The sequence below is a fragment of the Procambarus clarkii genome, chromosome 21 (assembly GCF_040958095.1).
Source record: "Procambarus clarkii isolate CNS0578487 chromosome 21, FALCON_Pclarkii_2.0, whole genome shotgun sequence".
NCBI lineage: Eukaryota > Metazoa > Arthropoda > Malacostraca > Decapoda > Cambaridae > Procambarus > Procambarus clarkii.
The window spans coordinates 21,115,149-21,134,724 of NC_091170.1; the positions used below are offsets into that span (position 1 = coordinate 21,115,149).

Consider the following 19,576-nt stretch of genomic DNA (forward strand, 5'->3'; position numbering starts at 1 on the left):
GTCTTGGCTGGACTATAGCTACCCCAATCCCTCGTGGGGCATTTAAAATCGTGCGCTAAAGCAGAAATCATCTATATATATATATATATATATATATATATATATATATATATATATATATATATATATAATCTTTGGACAACACCCACCAGTGGGACTCGAACCCAGAAAGCACAACTACCTTCCAGTAGCTGGCATAACTGGTATGCTTTAACCCACTACGCCATCAGACCTTACAAAAGAAGTAGATAGTTCGAGATATATATCTCAAACATCTCCACCTCCCGAAGGCACCAGATGAGTGAGGGGTCAGTCTGCATTTTTCGTCAAGCCACTGTCAATGTGAGAGAACTCGTGTCCAGCTTATAAGCCTATACTTGCATAAACCACAAGTGAAGATTAACAATCTTTGGACAACACCCACCAGTGGGACTCGAACCCAGAAAGCACAACTACCTTCCAGTAGCTGGCATAACTAGTATGCTTTAACCCACTACGCCATCAGACCTTACAAAAGAAGTAGATAGTTCGAGATATATATCTCAAACATCTCCACCTCCCGAAGGCACCAGATGAGTGAGGGGTCAGTCTGCATTTTTCGTCAAGCCACTGTCAATGTGAGAGAACTCGTGTCCAGCTTATAAGCCTATACTTGCATAAACCACCAGTGAAGATTAACAATCTTTGGACAACACCCACCAGTGGGACTCGAACCCAGAAAGCACAACTACCTTCCAGTAGCTGGCATAACTAGTATGCTTTAACCCACTACGCCATCAGACCTTACAAAGATTGTTAATCTTCACTTGTGGTTTATGCAAGTATAGGCTTATAAGCTGGACACGAGTTCTCTCACATTGACAGTGGCTTGACGAAAAATGCAGACTGACCCCTCACTCATCTGTTGCCTTCGGGAGGTGGAGATGTTTGAGATATATATCTCGAACTATCTACTTCTTTTGTAAGGTCTGATGGCGTAGTGGGTTAAAGCATACTAGTTATGCCAGCTACTGGAAGGTACTTGTGCTTTCTGGGTTCGAGTCCCACTGGTGGGTGTTGTCCAAAGATTGTTAATCTGATTGTTCTGGCTATTAGGTACGACATATATATATATATATATATATATATATATATATGTCGTACCTAATAGCCAGAACGCACTTCTATGCCTACTATGCAAGGCCCGATTTGCCTAATAAGCCAAGTTTTCATGAATTAATTGTTTTTCGACTACCTAACCTACCTAACCTAACCTAACCTAACTTTTTCGGCTACCTAACCTAACCTAACCTATAAAGATAGGTTAGGTTAGGTTAGGTAGGGTTGGTTAGGTTCAGTCATATATCTACATTATTTTTAACTCCAATAAAAAAAAAATGACCTCATACATAATGAAATGGGTAGCTTTATCATTTCATAAGAAAAAAATTAGAGAAAATATATTAATTCATGAAAACTTGGCTTATTAGGCAAATCAGGCCTTGCATAGTAGGCTGAGAATTGCGTTCTGGCTACTAGGTACGACATATATATATATATATATATATATACATATATATATATATATATATATATATATATATATATATATATATATATATATATATTATATATATTTATATATATATATATATATATATATATATATATATATATATATATATTTATATATATATATATATATATATATATATATATATATATATATATATATATATATATATATATATATATATATATATATATATAAAGGAGTTTCCTGTTGGGTTATTTGTGGACCTGCGTAAGGCTTTTGACACTGTCAACCATCAAAACCTTCTTCTTAAATTACATCATTATGGAGTCAGAGGACACTCCCTGCAATACCTCAAATCTTATCTTACTGACAGGCTCCAGTATGTTTCTGTGAATAATACAATTTCTCCCACCCTACCCATCAACATTGGTGTTCCTCAGGGCAGCATACTTGGCCCTCTCCTCTTTCTCATCTACATTAATGACCTTCCAAATGCCTCCCAACACCTCAAACCAATTCTATTTGCTGACGACACAACCTTCATTTACTCCAGTCCTGATCCCCCTTGCTCTAAATGCCACAGTAAATACTGAGCTAGAGAAAGTCCATCTTTGGCTAACTGCCAACAAACTCACCCTTAACATTGACAAAACGTTTTATATTCTGTTTGGCAATAAATCCTCTAATCAGATAAATCTCAAAATAAACAATACCCAAATTTGTAACAAATTAGATGGCAAATTCCTTGGCGTTCTCATCGACCACAAGCTGAATTTCCAGGGTCACATTCTAAATATATCAAAAAAAGTTTCAAAAACTGTTGGCATTCTTTCTAAGATCAGATATTATGTACCCCGCCCTGCCCTGGTTACTCTCTATTACTCCCTCATCTATCCATACCTCAACTATGGTATTTGTGCTTGGGGTTCTACTACCCAAAATCATTTACGTCCTCTCATTACCCAACACAAAGCTGCTATTAGGACAATATCCAACTCTGGCCCCAGACATCACTCGGTACCCTTACTCAAATCTCTGAATATGTTAGATATTAAGTCACTGCACATTCTCTCTTGTGTATTATACATATATAAAACGCTGAACTGTAATGCCAATCCTGACCTCAAAAGCTTCATTGAAGGTTGTAACAGAACCCATGAGCACCACACCAGGAATAAATACAGTTTTGATATTCCTAGAGTACGACTTAATCAAACTAGAAATGCTCTACAAATCAAGGGACCCAGAATGTGGAATGACCTTCCCAACCATGTTAAAGACTGTACCTCTCTCAACCAGTTTAAGATAAAAACTAAACACTACCTAATAAATTCCCTGTAACCCACCTCACTCCTTTATTGTCAACCCATGTCTGTTATTTTATTATTATTATTTTTTTTTAATCAACACTGTTTGTCAACCTATTGTATTTGTGCTGCTTTTTCAGTCATGTTCCCCCTTCTTTTTATCTTTATTTGTATTTGTTTTCAACACTTTTTATTCTTTATGCTCAATTAGTATTAAGTTCTAGATATTAATGTTTTTCTTGCCCGAAACGCTTTGCGTAATAGTGGCTTTAGGCATTGTATGTACTAGCTCTATCTATATATCAATCCATTAATGTAACATTAATGTGACTACCAATTTTTGTCAACTACCATTCAAGCTGTCATTGCAATCAATCTTATATTGTTTCTGCTGTATTGTGCCTACCAATTTGTTGTCAACTACCATTTTAAGCTGTCATTGCAATCAATCATAGCTACCTATGTGCTTTAATATACTGTACCTATAATTTTCTCTCATCTTTTTTTTTTTCATTCCATGTAATGTTATCATTTTTTTGTCTATAAATTTTGCAAGTATTTACCTCCTTAAAATTTTCTTAGATTAAGGACCTGCCCGAAACGCTGCGCGTGCTAGTGGCTTTACAAGACTGTAATTACCATAATTGTATCCTCACATTCCTTATGTACATTCTTGTATATGCATAAATAAATAAAAATAAATAAATAAATAAATAACATCACTTGTATGTATGTACCTTACCTGAATAAACATATTTATTTATTTATTTATTTATATATATATATATATATATATATATATATATATATATATATATATATATATATATATATATATTGCACAGTTCCGGTAAAGTTATTCCCATCATCTATATATGTATTGTGCGGTTTAATGGGCACCATACAACCACTGCATAGTCCAGCTTTGGTCTAACAAAAGTCATGACCAATTTCTTTAATATTTCTCCATCAATGTATTTAACCCTTCCACTGCTCAGGGGTTTTGAGGACATTTACACCCTTGTGCGCAAGAAAAACAAAAATTCAAAAAAAAATTTTCGTCTTCTAAACATATTAATTTGTGTCCTCTGAGCACAGGAAAAATAAAAAAAAATCGTAGGTGACATATTTTGGGCGCAATTGACCGAGGAAGTCTGGCAAAAAGTGGGCAGTTGACAGAGCGGTTGTCAGAGCCGGTCAGCGTCACCCGCGCTGACAGGTGGGAGTTGCCACAAAGATATTATTACCTAATTGTTTCAATGTCTCCGATTGATTTTTTCTTAGTTTTGTGCAGTAATATTATTCAATAGTGTGTATTGTAATATATTTTTATAATAAAAGTGGTGAATATTCGCTATACTCAAAAGTATGATGTGCATATTAGTGATTCAATTATTATGTTCATAAAACAATAAACAAATTGTTTTGCTGCTATTACACTCTATACACAGGTTATATATAAGTATCTGCATGTTTTGGTCACCATAACGAACCACTAAGTTGGTATTGAGAGTCGAAAAGCAACGAAGAGTTACAGCCACTAACCAGCCAGCCACTCGCTGCCACTCCCTCAACACACGCACTAAACTTTCTTCCCCAACAATACCATTTGTGGTGTTATTACACTATATACAGACGTTATATATAAGTATGTATACATTTTGTTCACCACAACTGTACAGCTAAGCTGATATAGCTAGTTCAGGCACTAAGAGTCGTCGCTATACACAGCTGGCAGCTGGCAGCTTCCTCACTCATTCAAGGTCACACGCACTAAACTTTCTCCCCCAACATTACTGTTTGCAGTGTTATTACCCTATATACACATATTATATATAAGTATCTACATGTTTTATGCACCGCAACTGTACTCCTAAGCTTGTAGTGTGCCCAAAGAGCATAGTGGCCACCCTCTAAACAGCTACACAAATCGTGCAGACGACGTCACCTCCGTCACCCAAATGGCTCCTCCCAGCATAATCCTTTTGCTGTTATTACACTAATACACACATTACATATAAGTATCTATATTTGTGTTCACCATAGAGAACCACTGAGCTGGTATGGTGAATGCAAACAATAACAGGTGGCCACACAGTCAGTAAACGATGCTGTCTCCCGCCGTCTCTCAGCATCACTCCTCCCACAGCGCTAATTATTACAACAATCCTGCTATTATCACAACTCTGGTTATTTATATCACAGTCAGGGGTCATCTGTAATATTGTCATCACTAAATAATAACAATTATATATTTATTTTGACATTTTTCGGCGATGCTGTGGTCACAAGCTGAACAGCAATGCTGTTTGCTCATGCTGCGTGTGCCAGCCTTGGTTGCTCCAACAGTACTGTGCCTCTCACACCTGAGAATATTGCCCACGATTTAAAAAAAAATGGGGTCTGTTTACAAGAGCCCTGAGGAAGCTAATGTGAACCCCGTGTAGCCGCGGGCCATTTGAATCGGGCCTGGAACCCTATGGCGTATATATACGCCATGCGCACTGTGGGACATGTTACTCAGGGCATATATATACTCCATGCGCAGTTTAAGGGTTAAAAGTAATTCTGAAGTTAGAAAGTGTAGAATAGGCTCCTCGTACAATGTTCTTAATGTGGTCCTTAAGGTGACAGTTTTCTATCTAGAACCACCACTAGATTCCTTTCTGTGTCAAAATTCTTTAACCACTGTGATGCGCCGAGTTTATTGTGAAATTCCCTCCCTGTGTGCATGAAATCAAGTGTTCCCAAAAAATTATTTTTCTTCGTAAAATGATAAATTCTCTTCCCTGAACCTGTCTATGTAAAAATATATACCAAATTCCACTTACTTTGGCTGTGGGGACATGGACAATGTGCACTGTGACATCACCAGGGGCTGATCGTCCGTGAGTGACACACCCAGACACAGTCACACGGGCCATTCAAGCACTGGGTGTTGCCACAAATATATTTTCAATTATTTGTTCTATGTACTGTATTTCCAATGCGGTTTTATTTGTTTTTTATCTTATACGATACATATTTGTGTCCTTTACAATATGTATACTGTAGATCATTCATAATGTTCCATGGAACTGTGATACATGTGTCAGTAATGTGTAAACAATAAATGTTTATTGTTGCAATATTGTTAAAAATTCACTAAAATCACAATATGTACAGTTTCACACACTATTTACACAGTAACACACAGTATAACACACTCAGTACATCAGAAGTGAGTAATAATCAACGAAGTAATCCATGGTACACAGCACGACTTCGCTCTCGTTGCACCAGGTACAGATAGATTCTCGCTTCCTGTTTCTTCATTCTGTGTGCTTGCAAATAACACACTCACATACACCCTTGGCTTTTGTACTTGTAGGTTGTATGTAGCCAAACTTGTAAAGCATAAGGTAGTATTGAAAAGATTATAGGAAAAGATCAATTTGTAAGGTAGTCTTGAAAAGATCGCTTTGTATGGCCCCCACACAGGAAGAGATTTAGCCAGCCTTGAAGAGTGTCCGTCAGTTAGAAAGAGATTCAGCTAGCCTTAAAGTGTGTCCGTCAGTCAGGAAGAGATTCAGGTCTTCTTGAAAATATCTATGGAAAACATCATCATTCAAACTACTAACACTGTTCATCTATGCTACTTGTATCAGATGCATCATCACTGAACACAGAAAATGATTCATCTATGTATCATCTAAATAAATTGGAGATAGCATAGGATTGCAAGGGTGACGCTCAAGAGCTACAACTGGATACACTCCCTTTATCGTCTTCATAGGTGCTGTATCACTTGCCTCCAACTTTTGTGTTAGGTTCTTATTGCGCCTAGCTTCACCAATATTATGACCCTTATATTTTTCAAACAATAAGGTTTGAATTTTACTGACAGAGCATTATCTTTCAACACCGCGTCGGACAGGTGTTTGGGAGCCAGAGGCTCATGCGTTACCCATGGTTGCTCACTCAGAACTAACCCAGCCAGCAGCCCTAGGGCATTCTGGGAAATTTTTCCAAGATGGCTGCCTCTCACTGGAGGTCCTAAGAGTCTATTTAAACACAACCAACCTCGCACACGTTTAGAATGGGTACGGAAAAATCAAAAGGAGTTTTCTTGGTTGGCGCAGTTTCCCACCAACCTAGAATACTTGGTTAGCGCAGTTAAGTGGTTAAGGCACAGAGCAGCACAATTGGTTAAATGTGGAACATTGATATGCTAAAAAATATGATGCTCATATCTTTTCACATGTATTTCATTTTATTCACCTGGGCACTAGAAGACTCGAACTATGAACCCCACATGTGTGAGGCAAGAGCTTTATCCACTCAGCTATGAGTAATCTTAATAAGGATAGATTCCACAAGCAACTATGCTGCTATGCTGGAATTTTTCAACTTTCTGTAACTACTAAAGCTCAGAGGAATTAGTGATCCCGCCCGCATCATATAAATTGTCATCCACACTTTTGTGGAAATAAACATTTCAATACACATGTGACATTATTTTATGTCACATATATATTATATTCTTAAGATCAATAAACAGTGTCTTTGCTCTTATTACACTATATATATATATATATATATATATATATATATATATATATATATATATATATATATACACAGTGTCACCTCGACATACGATTGCCCCTACTTATGATAATTTCCAGTTACGATGTAAATTTCATCAAAAAATGTGACTCGACATCCGTTGGTGTCGTTGACTTCCGATATTTGTTGGTACACATTCGGGTCGACCGAGCGTGTGGTTCCCAGTCACGCGGCCGACCTGCCTCAGTTTACTACAGCTGCCAGCTTAGTGACGACCGCGCCTATAAGAAATTCTGCTTTTGTGGTGATTTTTTGCATTTTGAACATTAAAGTAATTATTATATATCACGCCATGAGCCCCAGGAAAGTCAGTGGTAAGGCTCAACATATGAAAACCCATATAAGGATGACCATAGAGCAGAAACAAGAGTACAGAATGTCTCTTCCTCAACAATTAAGAAAATGTGTGCAGCATGGGAAGAATTACAAACCTTTGCTGCAACGACTCCCCCAAATCAAGCTGCAGTAGGTCGTTGCCTTAACCTATTCAATGACACTGATGCATCATTACAGACAAATGTTAAAATGAAGGGAAAAACAAATGTCTCTTGACAAATTTGTAGTGAGACAAACAAGCACTGAACCACAACCAGGTTTTAGTGGTATTCAGGCAAAATGTAGGAGAGAGAGTACCCCACAGAAAACATCACTGCCTGATGTGATAATGGAAGGGGACTCCCCTTCCAAACAGTGACAACTCTCCTCCTCCCCTATCACCATCTTCCATATGCCATCAAGAGCCCTCCATAAAGGTAAGAGTAACTTTGGTACTGTATTGCAGTTAGGAAAAAACATTGTATTTAGTATAAAATGTATTTTTATGTTAATATTTTGGAGGGTGGGGAACGGATTAATTCAATTCCCTATATTTCTTATGGGAAAATTCGCTTCGATTTCCGATATTTCGACTTCCGATCCGTCTCTGGGAACGGATTAGCATCGGAAGTCGAGGCCCCATTGTATTACCTATCTATATTTTAGTAAACTATAATGAACCACTAAGTAATTCTGATGTGCATGTGGTAGTAAAATCTTAGCACAGTATAGCGCTACATGCTACAACCACCTGATTCCAGCAGATTGCATCACTTGATGGAGAAAAATACCGAGAAATATACTAAGCACAATGCTATTATTACTACAAATTCTGCTATTATTATCAGTTTCTGGTTACTAAATCATGAACATGAATAATTTTCCACAGAGATTTTTAATGAAAGAGATGGTTGGGTTGACTGCATCTATCTGGACCTAAAAAAGGCTTTCGACAGAGTTCCACATAAGAGGTTGTTCTGGAAACTGAACAATATTGGAGGAGTGACAGGCAAGCTTCTAGCATGGATGAAAAATTTTCTGACTGATAGAAAAATGAGGGCAGTAATCAGAGGCAATGTATTGGACTGGAGAAATGTCACAAGTGAAGTACCACAGGGTTCAGTTCTTGCACCGGTGATGTTCATTATCTACATAAATGATCTACCAGTTGGTGTACAGAATTATATGAACATGTTTGCTGATGATGCTAAGATAATAGGAAGGATAAGAAACTTAGATGATTGTCATGCCCTTCAAGAAGACCAGGACAAAATACAATGGGGCCTCGACTTACGATGCTAATCCGTTCCCAGAGACGGATCGTAAGTCGAAGCGTTTTTTCCCATAAGAAATAAAGGAAATTGAATTAATCCGTTCCCCACCCTCCAAAATATTAATAAAATTAACATACAAATACATTTTATACTGAATACAATGTTTTTTTCTAACTTCAATACAGTACCTAAGTTTCTCTCACCTTTATGGAGGGCTCTTGATGGCGTATGGAAGATGGTGATGAGGGGGGAGGAGGAGAGTTGTTACTGTTTGGAAGGGGAGTCCCCCTTCCATTATCATATCGGGCAGTGATGTTTTGTCTGGGGGTACTCTCTTTCCTACATTTTGCCTGAATACCACTAGGACCTGGTTGTGGTTCAGTGCTTGCCTCACTACAAATTTGTCAAGAGACATTTGTTTTTCCCTTCGTTTTAACATTTGTCTGTAAAGATGCATCACAGTGTCATTGAATAGGTTAAGGCAACGACCTACTGCAGCTTGATTTGGGGGAGTTGTTTCAGCAAAGGTTTGCAATTCTTCCCATGCTGCACACATTTTCTTAATTGTTGAGGAAAAGACATTCTGTACTCTTGTTTCTGCTCTATGGTCATCCATACATGGGTTTTCATATGTTGAGTCTTACTACTGACTTTCCTGTGACTCATGGCGTGATATATAATAATTACTTTAATGTTCAAAATGCAAAAAATCACCACAAAAGCAGAATTTCTTATAGGAGCGATCATCACTAAGCAGGCAGCTGTAGTAAACTGAGGCAGATCAGCCGCGTGACCGGAAAGCACACGCTCGGTCTACCCGAACGTGTACCAACAAATATCAGAAGTCGACGACACCATCGGATGTCGAGTCGCATTTTTCGATGAAATTTACATCGTAACTCGAAATTATCGTTAGTAGGGGCAATCGTATGTCAAGGTGCCACTGTAAGTATATGGAGCACCACTTGGCAAATGGAATTTAATGTTAATAAATGCCATGTTATGGAATATGTAATAGGAGAACATAGACCCCACAAAACCTATAAATTATGTGAGAAATCTTTAAAGAATTCTGATAAAGAAAGAGATCTATGGGTGGTTCTAGATAGCAAACTATCACCTGAGGACCACATAAAGAACGTTGTGTGAAAAGCCTATGCCACGCTTTCTAACTTCAGAATGGCTTTTAAATACATGGATGGCAAAATACTAAAGAAATTATTCAAAACTTTTGTTAGGCCAAAGCTAGAATATGCAGCAGTTGTGTGGTGCCCATATCTTAAGAAGCACATCAAGAAACTGGGAAAGGTGCAAAGACATGTTACTAAGTGGCTCCCAGAACTGCAGGGCAAGAGCTATGAGGAGAGGTCAGAGGCATTAAATATGCCAAAATTAGAAGACAGAAGAAAAAGAGGTGATATGATCACTACATACAAAATGGTAACTGGAATTGAAAAAAATGATAGGGAAGATTTCCTGAGACCTGAAACTTCAAGAACAAGAGGTCAAAGATTTAAATTAACTAAACAATGATGCCAAAGAAATATTAGAAAATTCACTTTCGCAAACAGAGTGGTAGACGGTTGGAACAAGTTAGGTGAGAACGTGGTGGTGGCCAAAACCGACAGTAGTTTCAAAGCGTTATATGACAAAGAGTGCTGGGTAGACGGGACACCACGAGCATAGCTCTCATCCGGTAACTACACTTAGGTAATTACAATTTTATTTTCTAAAGGAACATAAGAGTCACTTTGCATTGTGTGTAGATTCACAAACCTCGACTCTGTGCTGTGAATGTTTGCCTCCGGCTGTAAACATCATAACTAGCATTGTGTTCACTGATACCTGAACCTTGCACATAATTTTATTACAGTTAGGATCATCAACGACACTAATATCACAAAATAATTCAGTCACTTATTTAATTATTCGTTATTTATTAGTGCTGTGGTCACACCTTGCACAAAAGGTTTTGTGAGCTCCTGCTGCATGTTCCAATCTTGGTCACTCTGGCAGTGCTAACAGTATCACAGCAGGGAAGGATGCAGATGATTTCAAGATGGCATATGTTTGCTGGAGTCCTGAGAAAAAGGATGTGAGCCCTGTGTACCCGCAGGAGTTTTGACTCTTGCCATATACTAACATTCGTGATATACTTGTGTGCACACCCCATTTCCCATGATTTCAAAGTGTGCACAGTACAGTGGTTAAAACATATCACACTGATTCATAGAATGTTGTCAGAAATGGCAAGAGCTACCCTGATTGACAACGCATTTAAAGAGTTAATACAGACTCACAAATTCGTAGATTTGATTGGTCAACAATCCCAGAATAAACGTAATAAATGCAAACTGAGTGTTAGGGACACTATGTATCAAACAGTTCATCAGTTGCTGAAATTAAAATATGAATTAAAATGATATGTAACTAAATACAGTTTTGTCTACTTAACAAATTATTTTATCAGTGAAAGCTGCCATCTTATTATTACCAGCCAGTTGTGAGGTGAGTTACAAGTACGACCCTGGAAGATGTCGCTTCTCGCTGCTGAGAACACACCAGTCGAGCCTCAGTGCCCGCATAGTTTACCTTGGTTCGTTCTGTCTCTCCTGCAGGAAGGGAAGACTTTAGTTATTATAAAATGTGCTACGGTAATCTGTTAAATCTTAGCAGCACTGAATTAAGTTTTATTATATTCTGTTATACTGTTGTGCCCTTGGTTAGTGAAGAGTGTGTTAGACCTGTTTACTTTATGTTCCCAATAAGATAACAGTTTCCTACTTAGAATAACTTTTCTGCCTTTTTCTCTCTGCACACTGCACCAGACCATAGGAATGATGTTCTGTTATCCGTCCTTATAAGATTTTATGAAAAAGTGTAGCTGCTTATTACAATAAAAAAATGTGAATAATAGTTGGGTGGACATATTAGTTAAAAAATAATGAATTTTATGATTTAAAGAATTCAACGGTATTTTAATTAAAGTGTAAACAAGCACTTATTCGGTACACTCATAGTTAGTATGAATGCACTAATGAGTACACTCCACAATAATCTCACAAATGCATATGTTGACTACCATTGGCCTTCCCCAGGGCAGGATTCTTGACCCACTTTTTTCACAGATAACCTATCAAATGTAACCAAACACCTCACACCAATACGTATGCAGATAACACAAATTTCAGTTCTAAACCTTGAAACCAAACATTTTAAATAACACATTTTAAATAAGTAAATATCAAACTAAACAAAAATCATCTTTATGTGCACAGAGTAAACAAAGTAGCAATGAAGCAGGAACAGCCTGTGATTCTGCTCAAAAAGATATTTTTCAAATTCACTTAAAAGTCTGTTTTTCTGAGCAACAGTACCGTGTCACATCTGGCTGATTCATAAAGAAATATTATAAAAAAACAGCGTTGAATGTAATGAAACGCCATTTTCTGGGTGATTCCTGGAGGCTTCCCAGAGCTATACCGGACTGATGTGTGTATATATATATATATATATATATATATATATATATATATATATATATATATATATATATATATATATATATATATATATATATATATATATATTATATATATATATTAGACTGTGGCAGCAGTCAATCGATGGAGTTCTAGGCCTACTGGGGACTACCGCCAGAACCTGGCCCCCTCAGAGAGGAACAAGGAACAATGGCCTACAGACACCCCCCCCCCCCCCTGTGTAGTTGGAAGCAGTCTATATCTGCCATCTACCAGGTCAGGCACCCAGAAAGGTAGAAATCCCAAAACAAACTACAGCTAGTGAAAATTGGCTAACCAAAAGCTGAATGGGTAAACAGAACTCCCCAATCAGAAAACAAGTAAACAAGCATGACGTCACCACATCCGCCGTGCCACTGTCTGCGCAACTCCCCCCCACCTTTCCCGGAAAGGGAAAGAGGGGGTCCCAGACCTTCGTTGCCAGCTATCCAACCCCAGTTCAGAGGCTGAATATAAAAAACGTGAAAAACTGCCGACTGGAGGGGAGTGAAGCCAGGAAGTCTCCGGGTCTCACCCAGAAAATGGCATTTCATTCAAAGATAAAGGAAAAGAGGGACTTACCCGGGAGGCGGCCGCCATTCACTCCTTAACTCGAAGACGAAACAATTGGCTGCAACCTGCGATCCAAGGCTACACACGGTTACAAGGCTACACACGGTTACAAGGCTACATACGGTTACACGGCTACACAACCTGCGACCCAAGGCTGCAGAAACCCTTGCACCGGAAGAGATCATGAAGCGCCCCAACACGACCACACCCCCCAAAGGCCAACGCCAACAAAAAAAAGAGCCTTAAAAAAGCAGTCCTGAACCAAAGGGGGCTACCACAAACTGAGAAGATGAGAGAGAAAAGGGAGCACCTGGTCTAAAAACCAGGACAGCTCAGGTGGCACATGAACAGGCCAGAGGTGAAACAACACACAAGAAAGATTGAGAAACTGAGCAGAAGTGACATCCACCCCAACGCAAGCAAAAGTGGCTCCGCCAGCGCTGCATGACCTTGTAGGTGACTTTGAAGAAATAAACAAGAAAATACTCACATAGTGAACAACTTCATGGGATTCAGAGATCTAACATAGAGTTAGGCAAAGATATGCAATTGGAAACTTCATTGACAACTCACATAGAGAAGGTTAACCCTTAACCCTCAAACCGCTAGGGGCCCAAATGGAATTCACACCCACAGGCGCAACAAAAAAAAAAAAATCCAAACAATTCTTTCGTCTTATAGAAGTGTTCATTTTTGTTCCCTGATCACGGAAAAAATAACAAAACAATCGTAGGTGGCATATTTTAGCCGCAATATGGTAGGGAAGTGTGGCAAAAAAGGGGCGTTGGCAGAGCCTTCGCCAGATGAGGTCTACTCCGCCCGAGCTGTCAGACGGCAGTTGCCACAAATATATTATTACCTAATTATTTCAATGTCTCTGATTGATTTTTTCTTAGTTTTTTTGCAGTAATATTATTCCATACAGTGAATTGTGGTATATTTATATTATAAAATGTGTGAACCATCGCTATACTCAAAATTATGGTGTGCATATTAGTGATTAAATTATTATGTTCATAAAACAATAAACAAATAGTTTTGCTGTTGTTACACTATATACACAGGTTATATATAAGTATTTGCATGTTTTGTACACCATAACGAACTACTAAGTTGGTCTTGTGAGTCAAAAAGCAACGAGGAGTGACCGCCAAACACCAGCGAGCCACTCACTGCCACTCCCTCCCTCAACACCACCTCACTCACCCTCATTCACCTCCTACAATACTCTTTCTGTATTTATTCACTATACACAGATGTTATATATACGTATTTGCATGTTTTGTTCACCATAACTGTACATCTAAGCTTGTATGGTGAGTAAAGGCCACAAAGACGTAGCTACTCACACAGTCAGCTGATCGGCGGCCGCCCTCAAGGCCAGACGCACTAATATTTGTCCTTCAACAATATTGTTTGTGGTGTTATTACGCTATATACACATATTATATATAAGTATCTACCTGTTTTATTCACCATACCTGAACAAATAAGCTGGTATGGTGCCCAAAGACCATAGTGGCCATCAGTAAACACCATGCCAAGACGTGCAGACGACGCTCCTCCCTCACCAAAATGGCGGCTCCCAACCTACTCCTCTCGCTGTTATCACACTCTATACACACGTTATATATAAGTATCTACATTTGTGTTCGCCATATCGAACCACTAAGCTGGTATGGTGAGTGCAGTCAATAAATGGTGGCCACACACAGTCAGAAGACGACACCACAACCCTCCCTCGCACAGCCTTACGCCTCCCTCCATGGAGCACAGCGCTAAATATCACCACAATCCTGCTATTATCAGAATCCTGGTCAGTTTTATCACAGTCAGGGGGCTTCAGTAATACTATCACTGCTAAATAATGGCAGTATCATATATATTATGGTATTTGTAGGCGATGCTGTGGTCACAAGCTGAACAGCAGTGCTGTGAGCTCGTGCTGCGTGCGCCAGCCTTGGTGGCTTGCTCAATACTGACGCTGTAACACCCAAGAATGTTGGCCTGGATTTTTTTTCTAGGTGGCATCTGCCAACTATGGGTCGTGGCTGTACTATAGCTGCCCCTATCCCAGGCGGGGAGTTTAAATTATAGCGCTAGACACGAAATCATATATAAATGATGTGCGCGGTTTCGGTTTTGTCACTGATATCATTTATATATGATATGCGCGGTTTGAGGGTTAAACTGAACAACACGTCATAAGAAGTGTTGAGTAACTTGCTATAAATTGCGCATCATGTCATATGACGTGTTGAAGTACTACGCAAATTTTAAACGGCCCGCGGATACACGGGGCTCGCCTCACCTTCATTAGGGCTCTTGTAAACAGATGCCATTTTTTTTAAATCATGGGCCACATTCCCGAGCGTGAGGTCCTCAGTACTGAGTGAGCCACCAAGTCTGGAGCACATAGCATGTGCTCACAGCACTGCTGTTCAGCTTGTGACCAAAGCATCGCCTAAAAATGCCATAATATATATGTACATGCTATTATTTAGGGAAGATAGTATTACAGAAGACCCCTGACTGTGATAAAAATGACCAGGATTCTGATAATAGAAGGATTGTTGTAATAATTAGCTCTGTAGTCGGAGGAGTAATCTTGGTGGGGAGGGAGATAGCGTTGTCTGCTGACTCTGTGTGACCACCTTTTACTGTCTGGACTCACTATACCAGCTTAGTTGTTTGCTATGGTGAACAAAACATGCAAATACACTGGTAATTTGCTCTTGGGTGAGTGATTGCGTGGTGCGCGCCCGGGAAACGTTCGGCCGTGCGCTCGACATGGTGGCTGCTGGGTAACTGATGCCTACCATGTAAAGGTAGCGTGAGCTGGATTTTTTACAAAATGGAGGCTATTTACTATAGCCCCTGAGCAGCGTATGGGTTATCTTGAGGTTATCTTGAGATGATTTCGGGGCTTTAGTGTCTCCGCAGCCCGGTCCTCGACCAGGCCTCCACTCCCAGGAAGCAGCCCGTGACAGCTGACTAACTCCCAGGTACCTATTTACTGCTAGGTAACAGGGGCATTCAGGGTGAAAGAAACTTTGCCCATTTGTTTCTGCCTCGTGCGGGAATCGAACCCGCGCCACAGAATTACGAGTCCTGCGCACTATCCACCAGGCTACGAGGCTCCCTAAACCCCTCCCCCCCCTGGGACCCCTCTACCCCGTGGGCTTTTCAAATCTTGCGTGGTACTCCAATACATCATATGATGTGGAGCACAAGTTACTGCAAGTCACTCAGCACATCATTTGATGTGTTGCGCACTTAAAGGATTAAGGAAGTGTGTTTGGAAGTCAAAACCAGAAATGACAAACAAGAAGCGGATCTTAGGCAAGCAATTAGAAAAGAACTGGTTACCAACAGTAAACTTGTACAAAACACTAGTTAGAGGTAATTCCATAATAATTTTTGGATGTTTTGAGAAGGAAGTTTCATCTAGGGTGGACAGAGCAGCAGAAGAGATGAAAATCATAGAAAAACAGTAGGATTAGGAGAAGGCCTAAATTCAAAGGAGCATGTCAGTGATTTTAGGAGGATAGCAAAATATGAGAAAGACAGGAACTGCACCTTAACCCTTAGCCCTCAAACCGCGCATATCATATATAAATGATTTCAGTGACAAAACCGAAACCGCGCACATCATTTATACATGATTTCGTGTCTAGCGCTATAATTTAAACTCCCCACCTGGGATAGGGGCAGCTATAGTACAGCCACGACCGATAGTTGCCAGATGCCACCTAGAAAAAAAATCCAGGCCAACATTCTTGGGTGTTACAGCGTCAGTATTGAGCAAGCCACCAAGGCTGGTGCACGCAGCACGAGCTCACAGCACTGCTGTTCAGCTTGTGACCACAGCATCGCCTACAAATACCATAATATATATGATACTGCTATTATTTAGCAGTGATAGTATTACTGAAGCCCCCTGACTGTGGTAAAACTGACCAGGATTCTGATAATAGCAGGATTGTGGTGATATTTAGCGCTGTGCTCCATGGAGGGAGGCGTAAGGTTGTGCGAGGGAGGGGTTGTGGCGTCGTCTTCTGACTGTGTGTGGCCACCATTTATTGACTGCACTCACCATACCAGCTTAGTGGTTCGATATGGTGAGCACAAATGTAGATACTTATATATTACGTGTGTATAGTGTGAGATAACAGCGAGAGGAGTAGGTTGGGAGCCGCCATTTTGATGAGGGAGGAGCGTCGTCTGCACGACTTGGCATGGTGTTTACTGATGGCCACTATGGTCTTTGGGCACCATACCAGCTTATTTGTTCAGGTATGGTGAATAAAACAGGTAGATACTTATATATAATATGTGTATATAGCGTAATAACACCACAAACAATATTGTTGAAGGACAAATATTAGTGCGTCTGGCCTTGAGGGCGGCCGCCGATCAGCTGACTGTGTGAGTAGCTACGTCTTTGTGGCCTTTACTCACCATAAAAGTTTAGATGTACAGTTATGGTGAACAAAACATGTAAATACGTATATATAACGTCTGTGTATAGTGAATAAATACAGAAAGAGTATTGTAGGAGGTGAATGAGGTGGTGTTAAGGGAGGGAGTGGCAGAAAGTGGCTCGCTGATGTGTGGCGGTCACTCCTCGTTGCTTTTTGACTTACAAGACCAACTTAGTAGTTCGTTATGGTATACAAAACATGCAAATACTTATATATAACCTGTGTATATAGTGTAACAACAGCAAAACTATTTGTTTATTGTTTTATGAACATAATAATTGAATCACTAATATGCACACCATAATTTTGAGTACAGCGATGGTTCACACATTTTATAATATAAATATACCACAATTCCCTGTATGGAATAATATTACTGCAAAAAAACTAAGAAAAAATCAATCAGAGACATTGAAATAATTAGGTAATAATATATTTGTGGCAACTGTCGTCTGACAGCTCAGGCGGTGTAGACCTCATCTGGCGAAGGCTCTGCCAATGCCCCTTTTTTGCCACACTTCCCTACCCTACTGCGGCTAAAATATGCCACCTACGATTTTTTTGTTATTTTTTCCGTGATCAGGGAACAAAAATGAACACCTCTATAAGACGAAAGAATTTTTTGGAATTTTTTTTTTTTTGTTGCGCCTGTGGGTGTGAATTCCATTTGGGCCCCTAGCGGTTTGAGGGTTAACCCTTTAACTGCACAACGCGCCTACATGCCCACGTCTGGGGTGAGCTACGGGCCTCCAAGTATTTGTATTTTTCACGTTCCATTCAAAACTCCCACAGCTACATGGGGTTCACATCAGCTTCCTCAGGGCTCTTGTAAACAGACGCCATCTTTAAAAAAAATCATGGTCCACATTCCCAGGTGTGAGAGCCTCAGTTCTGAGTGAGCAACGAAGGTTGGCGCTCGCAGCCTGAGCTCACAGCACTGCTGTTCAGCGTGTGACCACAGCATCGCATAATAATGTCAAAATATATATATAACCTGTATTATTTAGCCATGATAGTATTATAGAAGAGCCTGAGTGTGATAATGACTGGGTACAATGTTCAAATATCAGTGATTCAATGCTCTTCACGATGTTCACAGCGCTAGCCACAGCACCACAGCATTATTTCGTCCATCTAGGAATCTTCAAACGACTTCTTAGGTTCCTTTTCAAAATAAACTTGTGGTCAATTATTCATTTACAGGAATTAGTGACCAGGATTGTGGTTATAACTAGCATTGTGCGTAGTATTGTGGAAGGAGGAATTTTGGTGAAGGAGGGAGGAAGGGAGAGAATTAAGGTAGCCTTACTGTGTGGCAACCACTCTTTTTTTTTTGCTCACCATACTACCTTCGTGGTTCGCTATGGGGATTACACATGTACATGGGTATATACAGTGTGTGTGTGTACAGTATATATATATATAGTGTAATAACAGCAACAGGAGTATGTTGAGTGGAGCTATTTTGGTGAGTGAGGTGACATCGTAATCGTAGCATTGTCTGCTGTCTGCTGTGTGTTTTCTCCTGCAGTGTATGGTGGCCACTGTACTGTTTGAACACAATACCAGCTTACTTGCATAGTTCTGGTAAATAAAACATGTAGATAGGTATATATAACATGCGTAAATAGTGTAATAAAAAAATAACAGTATGGTGGGAGGAACAATGTTGGCGAGTAAGATGTTGGAGTGAGGGAGGGCCTGTCTGGGTGTGGCTGCTCACTCTTGCGATGTTCTAAATGTGTTGATGGTGAATGTGTATAGTGTGTGACAGTGTATAGTGTGTACATATGTTGTAAATATACATAAATGAACATGAAACATTGGTGTGAATAGCTGTATAATGGGAAGAACAATGTTGGCGAATACAATGTATGAGGAGTGAGGGAGGGCTAGCTGGGCATGATAGCTCACACTCGCGGTGTTCTGAAGAATGTGTTGATGGTGAATGTATATAGTGTGTGACAGTGTATAGTCT

At 39.6% G+C, this 19,576-nt stretch overlaps 1 protein-coding gene across 3 annotated transcripts in view; it reads right to left on the bottom strand.

The window, feature by feature from the left end:
- Window positions 1–19,576, bottom strand: part of LOC123760820 (uncharacterized) — a 948,105-nt gene that overhangs the window by 323,064 nt on the left and 605,465 nt on the right. For all 3 annotated transcript variants that reach the window (XM_069328212.1, XM_069328211.1, XM_069328210.1), the window contains one exon: window positions 11,515–11,632. In XM_069328212.1, coding sequence (XP_069184313.1) covers window positions 11,515–11,632 — 118 coding nt within the window. The remainder of the gene's footprint in view (window positions 1–11,514; window positions 11,633–19,576) is intronic.